At 43.7% G+C, this 13,312-nt stretch overlaps 1 protein-coding gene across 1 annotated transcript in view; it reads left to right on the plus strand.

Annotated features, from left to right (window-relative positions):
* Positions 1-13,312, plus strand: part of LOC126203316 (scavenger receptor class B member 1-like) — a 390,661-nt gene that overhangs the window by 315,591 nt on the left and 61,758 nt on the right. Inside the window, exon 3 of the mRNA XM_049937582.1 lies at positions 1,075-1,238. Within this exon, the coding sequence (XP_049793539.1) occupies positions 1,075-1,238 (164 nt within the window). The remainder of the gene's footprint in view (positions 1-1,074; positions 1,239-13,312) is intronic.

Raw genomic sequence — 13,312 nt, forward strand, 5'->3', positions numbered from 1 at the left:
AGGTGTGGTTATGTTAGTGCAAGGTATCGTGCATCGTTACCTTTGTCGTTGTTGGAGCTCGTTGCGGCGCTTGCTGCAGTTGCTGCGTCCCTGCAACAGTTCAAAGTCGTTGTACGTTAGTGGGCGATCGGTCCCAGATCGGCTCACAGACGGTGTAGGGGGTGTGTGGGGTTGGTTTGCGTGCTGTGTACAGTACGGTTTCCCTGCGGTTGCCTGTTTTTCGGCTGGTCGAACATCTGGGGTTGCCAGTAATAGCTGTGTTGCAGGGGGTCGCCAGTACTGTCGTGTTAGCGTTCTATGGACCATAGATGTTTAGTTCCTAGCCAGTAGTGTCTTTGGTCTGTTATGGATCCTTCTATGGTTGTTCGTGCCTGCTGTGATCTTCTGACTGCTAATGTAAGATCATTCGAAACAACGCCGCTGTCTTGAATAGAGAATTTTGATGCAATCCATTCCCTGAATGTCATGTGTAATTATTATTTCCTTATTCTTTTGCGCTTTCCATTTATATACGCTATATCCAATTTACGAACTCAAGTGACATTTTACGGCAGTGGAAATCTATTAAAAGGGGAGAGAGATCCTAAACCCTAGCGTAGTGGAAAGCTTTCCTATGGCGCCTACCGCTCCTTTGGGGCGACGGAATTGAAATGACCCAAAATAAAATAAAATAAACTGCCCTAGGGAGTGTTTTGCTGAATGGCAGAGCACCAGCTCATTATGTACTGGAGACATAGTCACAAATACTGCCTCTTCGGGCTATCACAATTTTGCCATTCCCCTGCCAATAATCTTGATTCGAGTGAAGAAGCCATAGCGAACCAGGCATTTCCAGAATAATGAAGACGTGATTTGGAACGTGGAATGTTTCCTGAACAGCCAAAATACATTCCTCATTGGGAATAACGTGTCGCATTGAACGGTGAATGTATTCAGAAAGAGTAACACCAGGTTTCGCGGTACAACTTGGCCTTCTCGAAGTGATAATCAAAACATTATTCCAAGCCCTCGTAGTGTTTTCGTCCAGAAGATGCGTTCGTCTAGCTGTACTCATTTGCAACTCGTGTCTTCCAGAGGCTGAAGATGATGCCGGGTCTGCCGCCGTTCGAGTGGTGGAAGACGCCGCCAGATGAGGTTCTCTTGAGGGTGCGCGTCTTCAATATCACCAACAGCGAGGAGTTCATGGCCGGTGACGACGACAAGCTCAAGGTGGACGAAATTGGGCCTTATGTATACCTGTAAGTTGCTTACTCATACATAAACCCTAAATCTTCCTTTCTTGTAAGCAGCACGGCTGGAAGAATATACAGTAACTGGGGTATTAGAAGTCATGGGGTAGCGATATTCACATACACGAATGGCTATAGTATCGCGTACACAAGGTATAAAAGGGTAATGCATTGCCGGGGCTTTTGTACTCAGATGATTCATGTGAAAAGGCTTCCGACGTGAAATAACGGCAGACGAGGGGAATTAGACTTTGAACGCAGAATGGAGATAAACGCATGGGACATTCTATTTCGGAAATCGTTAGGGAGGCACAGCGTCAAGATTCTACCCAGAATACCAAACTCCAGGCATTATCTCTCAGCACGGACTATGCGTACGACTAACGCATCCGTTAGGACAGTAAGGCTAAATTTGGGCTATGAAGCAGACGACCGACTCGAGTTCCTTTGCTAACAGCACGACTTCGACTGCAGCGCCTTTCCTGGGCTCGTGACCATATCGAATGGACTTTAGATGACTGGATAACCGTTTCCAGGTCATATGAGTCCCGATTTCAGCTGGTAGGGACTGATGGTAGCGTTCGAAATTGGCCCAGACCACACGAAGTTACCAACAGCGCAGTGTGACAACTGGTGGTGGCTACACTATGGTGTTGGCTATGTTAACATGGAATGTACTGGGTCCCCTGGTCCCACTGAAACTATCAGTGACTGGAATTGGTTACGTTCGGCTAGTTGGAGATTATCATGTTCCGAAATAATGAAGGAATTTTTGTCGATGATAATGCGCCGTGTCACCGGGTCACAATTGTTTACAAGTTGTTTGAAGGATATTCTCGATAATTCGAGCGAATGACTTGACCAGCAGATTGCCAAACATGAATCACATCAAACATTTATGGGACATAATCGAGAATTCAGTTCGTGCACAAAATCCTGCACCGGCAAAACATCTGCTATAGAGGCTGCATGGTTGAATATTTCTACAGGAGACTTCGAACGATTTGTTGAGCCCATGCCATATCTAGTTGCTGTACTACTCCCGACAAAAGGAAATCCGACACGATATTTTGAGGTATTCCATGACTTTTGTCACTCCAGTACATGGTAGGTCATACGCAACTTCGTTGCCTACGTTGCACTTCAACAGATGTCGTTCCTTCTTCCGTCGCACTGTTACTCGTAGCAATTCTGAAATGTTACAATACAATACAAAAGTTTAGACTCATAGGAAGTGGGGCACTACTATACCAATTAAAGCAATACAGTTCTTGTAATATGAACTCAGTTCCGAAAATTGTTCTTTCATAGGGTTGTGCTGTTCAGGCGCTGTTCTCGTACGTAAAACGGAGTCATTTTCGCGAGCTACACAAATCTCTCGATTGCTTTTTCGTGAGTATTATCGAGTCCTTCCTACTGCGGCATTCACTTAATTCGTTTCTTAACATGGTAATGATACTTGCACTGTTACAGTATAATAAACGGCGCGCTATTTCCACAGCTAATTCTTATGGTACCAATCAATGTCCAATCACCGCCGTGTGGGATGTGTATGGGAAAGCTGTATATATTGGGCACCCTAAGGAAAATGTTGTTCTTTTCTGACATCATGTCATAGAGAAGCACATGAAGTACATTTGTATAAACTATATACATTCCGAAACACAACTATGTTATTTTTAGAAACTTCATTTTCAAGTAGAAAAGTGCGTGTAAGTGAAAGCCTTCAATACGGCCAGTTTGCTCGGTAGGTAGGAAAATGTGGCCAGAGAGATAAAATGAAAAATAAGAGAAGTGGAATCTGGTTTTCCAAGACTTATATTAGGATGTCTCTTCCCAGACTGTGTCACCCTATCAATGCCTGCAATCTTTCGTCTTTGTTGAATGGGTGTTGTAGATTATTCCGTTCAGCAGGCTCAAGTGCCTTAATATCTTCATGCCATACCAGAAATGTTGTTAAGGAGCTCTTACTCATGCTCTTTGTTGAATACACGTCTAAAGTTCCAGCACGTTTTACGTTTTAAATTCTTTACGTGTGTTTCGTGAGACAGTGAATACTCTGGCTACTGTAGCAAACGACATCTCTTCTTCTCTTGCAGCACCCAATGCCTGTTGTTAGCCTTACGTAATTTGACGCCATCTTAACAGGCACCTGTTATAAGGAAACGTAGCTTTTGAACAAGCTGTTGATTCACTTATTATTTATTTAGCGTAAGGCTAGAGATACAACACCTATCATGACTGAAATTTACACTTGTATGTCTAGATTACGAATGCAGTCTATCGTTTGTGGAGTCGCGTGAGCAAAGTCACTAGCACTGCCACTATACTTTCTTGTCCTACATTCGGTGATGATGTGTTGGAACGTCTGTTGTGTAGCACCACAGTCACACTACGGCGTTGAAGTTATGTTCCACTTGAAGTGGGGGACTGCAAAATTCCCATGTTTGGTTCGGATTCTGTTTAGTGTGGACCATTGTCTGCGAGGGAGGTTGAAACCAGGTGGCGGCGTTTTCTTCACAGGATGCATTGTTGGGCAGCATTTGACGTTAAGTCTCTTCTCCCACTCAATGGTAATTTGGTAGTTGCTTATAATCTCATCTATAGCTGTGACTACTGTGCAGTTCACACTTAACTGCCTGGCAGAGTTCTTCGAACCACCTCCAGAACATGTCCCTGTGTACCACTCTCTAACAGCAACAGCAAGTGATAAAAATGAAGTCTTAAATCTTATTTTATTATGATGATTATCTTATCCCTTTGTAATTTGCCGACAGTAAAATATTTTTGCATTCAGAGAAAAAGTTGGTGAATGAAATTTCTTGACAAGATTTCACTGCAGCAGAAAACGCCTTTGTTAAAATGATTGCCATCGCCACTTGCTTATCGTATCCATGATTCTCTCTCCCTTATGAAGCTTTAATACAAACGAGATGACCTTCTCTGGACTTTTTCGACGTCCTCCGTCAATCCCGTCTAGTAATGCTCCCATACCGTAAAGTATTGCTCTAGCAGAGGACGAACAAGCGTAGTGTAGGCACTCTCTGTAGTAGACCTGTTGCATTTATTAAATGTTCTGCCAATAAAACGTAGTGTTTGGTTTTCTTTCCACGCAACATTACCTATGTAGCTTGTTCCAACTTGCGTTGTTCGTAATTGTAATTCCTAAGTATTTAGCCGAATTGACAGGCTTTAAACTGTGTGAATTCTTGTGTAATCGAAATTTAACGGATACTTACTTGTATTTATGTGGACGATCCAACACTTTTCGTTATTGAGACAGAACGGTCACTTTTTTCTCCATTCAGACATCGTGTCTAAGTCATTTTACAATTGGTTTTGGTCTTTTGACGACTTTACAAGACGGGAAATGCCATCTGCGAACCATGTAACAGGGCTGCTCAGATTGTCTTCTCAATAGTGTGTGTTGATTAGAACAATAGGTGTCCTATTACGCTTCATTGGGGAATGCCAAATATTACCTCTGTTTTACTCGATGACTTTCTGTCAGTTACTACGAAATGTGCTTACTACTGTTATCTTTCTGAGAGGAAATCACCAATCCAGCCGCACAGCTGAAGCCATACTCTATAAGCACGCAATTTGATTAGAAGTCGATTGTGAACAACGGTATCAACATCGTTCTGGAAATCTAAAACTGTGGACAATATTTGACATCCGCTCTTTATAGCATTCATTATTTCGTGAGAATAAAGTGCTAGTTGTGTTTCACCAGAACGATTTCCTAAATTCGCGCAGACTTTGTTTCAATACACCGTTATCTTCGAGTAATTCTTAATGTTCGAGCACAGCATGTGTTCCAAAATCCTACTGACAATTGACGTTGGTGATATGTGTTTGTAATGCAGCGGATTATTCCTATTTTCTTTTTTGAGTACTGGTGTGACCTGTGTAACTTTCCAGTCTTTTCTCGAGAGAGTGGTTGTGCATGTGCTGAATATGGAACGACTGTATCACATACACTGAAAGGGACCTTACTGGTACGCAATCTGCTCCGTAAAACTTACTTTTAGTAAGCACATTGAGTTGCTTCACTACTTTAAGGATATCAATTCCTAAGTTGCCCATGTTGGCAATTGTTCTCGATTCCAATTCTAAAATATTTACCTCGGAAATTTGTGTGTAGTAACTCTGCTTCAGTGGCACTGTCATCAGTAATATTACCATTGGTATCGCGCATTGGAGGTACTAATTGTGTTTCCCACTGATGTACCAATAAGTAATCGTGTTGTTTTGAAATGTGATAAATACATTCAAATATACAGCGTTTGCTAACGCTATAGCAATTAATCGTCACTATATATTTTCTTTTTGATAGATGCAAACGAATTCGTTACATGCCTTACATCGGACGTAGAGAAAACACGAAATATTTGTTTTCAGAGAATCACTCAGAACTATCGCCACAAAGCTGCAGCCATTTCCAAGAGAATGAAGTGGGCACTTTACCCTCCTTAGTCCCTATACGTGTCCTTTCCGGACGATTAACGCACGCCCGAATTGTGTTGTACTGTACACTGAAATTGGTCACTTGCAGTATTGTACGGCACATACACACACGAAACACAAAATAATTGGTGTCTTTACCGGTTAAATAAACACTTTAACGTCATTTTACACCCGTGTCCGACAAGCGACCCAAACTACAACCGAGACAAACGCGACGCTACCGGCAGACCATCGATAGTTTCATGCAGAGATACGCAGCTTACACACTGTGTAGCTAATTTTGGAAAAAGGAGCACTACCCTAATGTCTTCGTAGCTTAGAATATATTACATGACTAAAAAATAATTATTTCGCATTCGCTTCCAAATTGCAGATTGTTACAATACGAATGAGAATAGTAAGATTAATCAAATAAGTACTCAACACAGAGAATTAAGATTTAAGAAGTACAATTCTTACCTATCGTTGAGTAACACAGTAGAATAAATGGAAACCACGGTACCTTTTTCGAATACACGGTCTTAGTGAATACAAAATGTTTTATTTAGATATATTTCGTTTTTAGTTCTGTAGTTTCCTTCTAAGAAGGTCTGTTACACTAAACGCTGTTGTAAGGGCAAATTTTTTCAATCTCTGATCGGTCACGAAATGAAAACTACAGAGAACATCCGTTGAATCTTCGCAAAGATGTATTGTACAGTGTCTCCAGTATGCCCGTCGAGCGCGTCACGTCATACTCTTTAGTTCTGCACAGAGAGCATGTAAGAATGCTTAGAACAACGAATTTTCCCGAAGAATGTAAAGTGCCTGCTGAGGGGTTCTGCACGAATTATGCAGCCCACATAACGTAACGGTCATGCGTTTCGTTCTTCGTGGCAATGCTCGGCGGCACACTGCAAGTGGACTTAGGACGACCACACAGCCCGGGCCTGGCTCCTTGTGATTTTCATCTCTTTGCTCAAATGAACAGCTGGCTATGAGGACATGATTTTGACAAAGACAACGAACTGCGGACTGATGTAGGGAACTGGCGGAAAGCATACGTGGCTGCCTTCTGTGGTAAGGGTATTGGAAAGTTGGTACAACGCATCGACAAATGACAAGTCAGAGCGACGACTACGTCGTAAAATACACTCCTGGAAATGGAAAAAAGAACACATTGATACGGGTGTGTCAGACCCACCATACTTGCTCCGGACACTGCGAGAGGGCTGTACAAGCAATGATCACACGCACGGCACAGCGGACACACCAGGAACCGCGGTGTTGGCCGTCGAATGGCGCTAGCTGCGCAGCATTTGTGCACCGCCGCCGTCAGTGTCAGCCAGTTTGCCGTGGCATACGGAGCTCCATCGCAGTCTTTAACACTGGTAGCATGCCGCGACAGCGTGGACGTGAACCGTATGTGCAGTTGACGGACTTTGAGCGAGGGCGTATAGTGGGCATGCGGGAGGCCGGGTAGACGTACCGCCGAATTGCTCAACACGTGGGGCGTGAGGTCTCCACAGTACATCGATGTTGTCGCCAGTGGTCGGCGGAAGGTGCACGTGCCCGTCGACCTGGGACCGGACCGCAGCGACGCACGGATGCACGCCAAGACCGTAGGATCCTACGCAGTGCCGTAGGGGACCGCACCGCCACTTCCCAGCAAATTAGGGACACTGTTGCTCCTGGGGTATCGGCGAGGACCATTCGCAACCGTCTCCATGAAGCTGGGCTACGGTCCCGCACACCGTTAGGCCGTCTTCCGCTCACGCCCCAACATCGTGCAGCCCGCCTCCAGTGGTGTCGCGACAGGCGTGAATGGAGGGACGAATGGAGACGTGTCGTTTTCAGCGATGAGAGTCGCTTCTGCCTTGGTGCCAATGATGGTCGTATGCGTGTTTGGCGCCGTGCAGGTGAGCGCCACAATCAGGACTGCATACGACCGAGGCACACAGGGCCAAAACCCGGCATCATGGTGTGGGGAGCGATCTCCTACACTGGCCGTACACCACTGGTGATCGTCGAGGGGACACTGAATAGTGCACGGTACATCCAAACCGTCATCGAACCCATCGTTCTACCATTCCTAGACCGGCAAGGGAACTTGCTGTTCCAACAGGACAATGCACGTCCGCATGTATCCCGTGCCACCCAACGTGCTCTAGAAGGTGTAAGTCAACTACCCTGGCCAGCAAGATCTCCGGATCTGTCCCCCATTGAGCATGTTTGGGACTGGATGAAGCGTCGTCTCACGCGGTCTGCACGTCCAGCACGAACGCTGGTCCAACTGAGGCGCCAGGTGGAAATGGCATGGCAAGCCGTTCCACAGGACTACATCCAGCATCTCTACGATCGTCTCCATGGGAGAATAGCAGCCTGCATTGCTGCGAAAGGTGGATATACACTGTACTAGTGCCGACATTGTGCATGCTCTGTTGCCTGTGTCTATGTGCCTGTGGTTCTGTCAGTGTGATCATGTGATGTGTCTGACCCCAGGAATGTGTCAATAAAGTTTCCCCTTCCTGGGACAATGAATTCACGGTGTTCTTATTTCAATTTCCAGGAGTGTAGTTGGAAGGTGTAGGTAAATTTTGCAGATAAACGTTTTCGATTTTCACTGTGGTTTGCTTTTCGTAGCTAATCGGGTGTTACAAAATAGGAGTCGTGTATTGGTAATCAATGATATAAAAATAATCGGTATAAACTGTCACCAGTTTTACAGCTTTCACTAATATAGGCACAAGGCCCAGTTGACTAAAGCAATGCATACAACTGGATATTAAAATTACAATATCATCAAGAATGCACGCGACAAACCTCAAACTGTCATGAAGTATAGTGTTGTTGTGGATGGTGGTGGTGGTTAGTGTTCAACGTCCCGTCGACAACGAGGTCATTAGAGACGGAGCGCAAGCTCGGGTTAGGGAAGGATTGGGAAGGAAATCGGCCGTGCCCTTTCAAAGGAACCATCCCGGCATTTGCCTGAAACGATTTAGGGAAATCACGGAAAACCTAAATCAGGATAGCCGGAGACGGGATTGAACCGTCGTCTTCCCGAATGCGAGTCCAGTGTGCTAACCACTGCGCCACCTCGCTCGGTGTTGTTGTGGAGGTCTTCAGTCCGGGGAGGCGGCTACACGGGTAGCGGGGGCTGTGTGGCAGGGACTGGGCGGCTTTTTAGGTTAGAGGGTCTGAGGGAACCACAGAAAGGGAGTCCGTCTAAAAGTGGGCAGGTAAAACACAGTAAGGTAGTTGTAGAAACGATTGGTATTGTAGTTGTAAATTGTTGGAGCTGTGTTGGGAAAGAACCAGAGCACCAAGCCCTAATACAAAGCACTGAAGCTGAAATAGTTATAGGTACAGAGAGCCGGCTAAAGCCGGAAATAAGTTCAGCCCAAATTTTTTGAAACGATCTAATAGTGTTTAGAAAGGATAGATTAAATACAGTTGGTGGTGAAGTATTTGTTGCTGTCAGAGGTAGTTTGCCTTGTAGCGAAATTGAAGTAGATAGTTTGTGTGAAATAGATGGGTAGAGGTTGTACCTGACAATTGGACTAAACTATTAAATGGGTCGTTTTACCGAGCCCCCGACTCAGAAGATTTAGTTACTGAACAGTTCAAACAAAACTTGAGTCTCATTTCAAATAAGTACCCAGAACATACAATTATAGTCGGTGGTGACTTTAGTCTACCCTCGACATGCTGGAAAAATTATACGTTTAAACCCGGCGGCAGGCAGAAAACGTCATCCGAAATTGTACTGAATGCTTTCTCAGAAAATTGTTTTGAACAATCAGTTCACTATCACACTCGAAGCGTAAATGGTTGCGAAAGCATACTTGACCTTTTAGCAACAAACAGTCCTGTACAAACAGTGAGTATTGTGACGAATACAGGGATTAGCGACCACAAGGCAGTTGCTGCTAGGCTGAATACCGTAACACCTACAACCATCAAAAAGAAACACAAAGTGTATGTATTTAAAAATGCTGATAAAATGCTCTTAACGCCTTTTTAAGAGACACTCTTCACCCCTTCCGATCTGATCATATAAGTGTGGAAAAGTTGTGGAATGTTTTCAAAGAGATAGTATCGACAGCAATTGAGAGATATATACCACATAAATTAATAAGTGATGGTACTGGTCCCCCATGGTACACAAAACAGGTCAGATCATTGTTGCAGAAGCAACGAAAAAAGCATGCCAAATTGAAAAGAACGCAAAATCCCCACGATTGTGAAAGTTTTACAGAAGTTCGAAATATGGCGCGTACTTCAATGCGAGATGCTTTTAATAATTTCCACAACGAAAGTGGCAAGACGCGATCAATACTTCACTGCGTGATAACAACGGTGAAGTCACTGATGACTGTGCCACTAACGCAGAGTTATTAAACACGGTTTTCCAAAACACCTTGAGCAAAGAAAACGAAGTAAATGTTCCTGAATTTCAATCAAGAACAACTGCCAAGATGAGAAAAATAGAAGTAGATATCCTCGGAGTAACGAAGCAGCTTAAATCACTTAATAAAGACAAGGCCCCCGGTTCAGATTGTATACCAGTCAGGTTCCTCTCAGAGTATGCTGATAAAATAGCTCCATATTTAGCAATTATATACAACCACTCGCTCACAGAAAGATCCGTACCTAAAGACTGGAAAATTGCTCAAGTCACACCAATACCCTAAAATTGGAAGTAGGAGTAATCCGCTGAATTACAGGCCTATATCACTAACGTCGATTTGCAGTAGGGTTTTGGAACATATACTGTATTCGAACATTATAAAGTACCTCGAAGAAAACGATTAATTGACACAGTCAGCACGTTTTCAGAAAATATCGTTTTTGTGAAACACAACTAGCTATTTATACTCATGAAGTAATAAATGCTATCGACAGGGGATGTCAAATTGATTCCATATTTTTATATTTCCAGAAGGCTTTCAACACCGTTCCTCACAAGCGTCTTCTAACCAAACTGCGTGCCTACGGAGTATCGCTTCAGTTGTGCGACTGGATTCGTAATTTCGTTCCAGGAAGGTCACATTTCGTAGTAACAGACGGAAAGTCATCGAGTAAAACAGAAGTAATATCCGGCGTTAGAGAGACATCTTGAAGGCGGTTCAATGAACCCTCTGCCAGGCACTTTATTTTGAATAGCAGACGAATCACGTAGATGGAGATGTTATGAAGTTTTCCAAACCTATCCACCCTCTGCAAGCGTGGACACCCTTTACAGTGTTTGCACTCCGTACTACTCTCCATTACCAAACTGTCGAATCGTTGATGCCTCAGGTCTTGTCCTATCACCGAACCCCTTCTTTTGGTCGAGATGTGCCACACATTCCTTTTCTCTCCAATTCCACTCACTACGTCCTCATCTGTTATTCGATCTACCTCACTAACCTTCTGAATCTTTCTGGAGCTCCACACACAATGGAAACTTTTAGTCTGTTCGAACTGTTAATCGTCCACGTTTCATATCCGTATAGGTCTACACCCGAGACAAATGCCTTCCGAATATACTACCTGACATTGAAAAATATTAGTCCTTTCTCAATTTTTCTCTTTTTCAGAAACGTTTTCTTTCCTGTTATCAGTATGCGTTTTAAATTGTCTCTTCTCGGTCACCTTCAGTTATTTTTTTTGCCCAAATAACAAATCTTATTTATTAATTTTAATGTTTTAGTTTCTCATCTAATTTCATCTAACCTTTCTTTAGATGTATTTTATCCTTTCTGTCATCATAATTTCAAAGAGCTTATTTCAAGCAGTATTATCAAAAGCTTTCAGCAAACCAATAAATGCTATTAATATTGGTTTACCTGTTTTAAATCTCCCACGAAATGGGATTCTACCAGTATTTTCATTCTTCTACCAAAATCTCCCAATCTACCAAAAAATCGTGTCGGTAATTTGCAATCAGGACTTATTAAACTGATGCTTCGATGATGTTGACACTTGTTACTTCCCTCGATTTCCGAATTGGAATAATTACATCCTTCTTAAAGACTGTGCGTACGTCACTTATCTCGTACATCTTGCTTGCGAAGTGGAATAGTCTCCTCATGGCAGCCTATATTCTCCCAAGGAGCTCATTAATTCTGAGGTAATGTCATCCACTTCAGTCGTTTTTTCGACATAAGTTTCTCAGTGCTCTGTTAGATTCTTATTGCACTATCATATCTTTCATTTTTATCCACTCCCATTCTCACTCACTTAATATTGTCTTTCGTTTGTACAGTCACTGTAAATATTCCTTTCACTTTTCAGGCTTCCAATCCTAGGTTCTTGTTTGCCACTGCTCTTGACAGACACCTCCTCCTCTTTTCTCCATGGTTTCTATAATTCTCGTATCATTCCATAGTCAGGCATGCGTCTACAGCTTTGCAACGTTACTCTAACCTTTTGTGCTTTGTCATTTTGTCCTTTAGTGCCCCAAACAGAAGTCCGGAGACAGCAATGGCTCTGAAAGGACATCTCGAACCTGGTTGACCATGGAGCTCCTGTATGGTGCAGGAGCACATGGCATGCGAAATTTTTGGCAGTACTTTTCATCTGAATAGGTATCCACGTCCGGAAACGTACCGTTTCCCTGCTATAGCCGTTTGCTAGGTGGGTATGCAACAGGATAGTCATGGTGGTGGTGGTAGTGGTGGCGGCGTTGGTTGTGGTGGGCGGGGGGGGGGGCGGTGGTAGTTACGTCGGATTGGCTGATATTAATCTGACGTATGTTCTACGTGTTTGGCCAGGTTAGAGCCTCATTCACGTGAATATTAGAGCAACATGGCTGAGTACACATTTGCAGAATACACCGAGTTGATCCTTCTGAATGGAGAAGCTCACGGTAATGGAAGAGCTGCTCGTCGCCTTTATCAAGATCGATCTTCACGAAGTCCAGCTCCATCGTATATCTTTTTCGCCACAATTATGCAACGACTTCTAGGAAAGGTACCTTCCCGACAGCAGGCGCGACTGTGGTGCCCCAACGAGACGGCGCACCCGAATTGGAAGAGGCCATACCGCATCGCCTTAAAGAGAACCAGTCAACGAGTACACGAGCAGTTTGGCTATTGATGACTGGAACTGTAAAAAACGTGCTGTAATGAGCTATGGCAAATAATTATTTGTAAAAGTGGTCGCGTTACTTACATATTTTCAAATGGTTGTAGCACGGGAACCGTACATTTTCGGACATGAGTTTCAATCCTATATATTATCTACTCACTCCTCTCTAGATCTCGTAGAGGTTTGTGCAGGGAATTTCTGGACATCCTATAGACGCACACACACACACACACACACACACACACACACACACACACACACACACACACACACACACACTGCTGAGCCAAAACATTATGACCACCTGCCAATACCTTGTTGGGCCATCTTTGTAATACAATATATTACCAGTTTCTGCCTTTCGTCGATTCTACGGTTCGATGGTAGATTTATGGAGCTATATGCCATCAAGTGTCTACCCAGAAGTCATGTAATTCCCGTAAATAACTGGCCGCTGATTTGCATACATAATGAAGGCGCTCTTTAGCTACCCAGATTGGAACCATCGGAACCATCGGATTTACATTAGGCGAATTTGTGACCAAGACTCTCACGTGAGT

This window comes from Schistocerca nitens, chromosome 9, assembly GCF_023898315.1.
Source record: "Schistocerca nitens isolate TAMUIC-IGC-003100 chromosome 9, iqSchNite1.1, whole genome shotgun sequence".
Taxonomy (NCBI): domain Eukaryota; kingdom Metazoa; phylum Arthropoda; class Insecta; order Orthoptera; family Acrididae; genus Schistocerca; species Schistocerca nitens.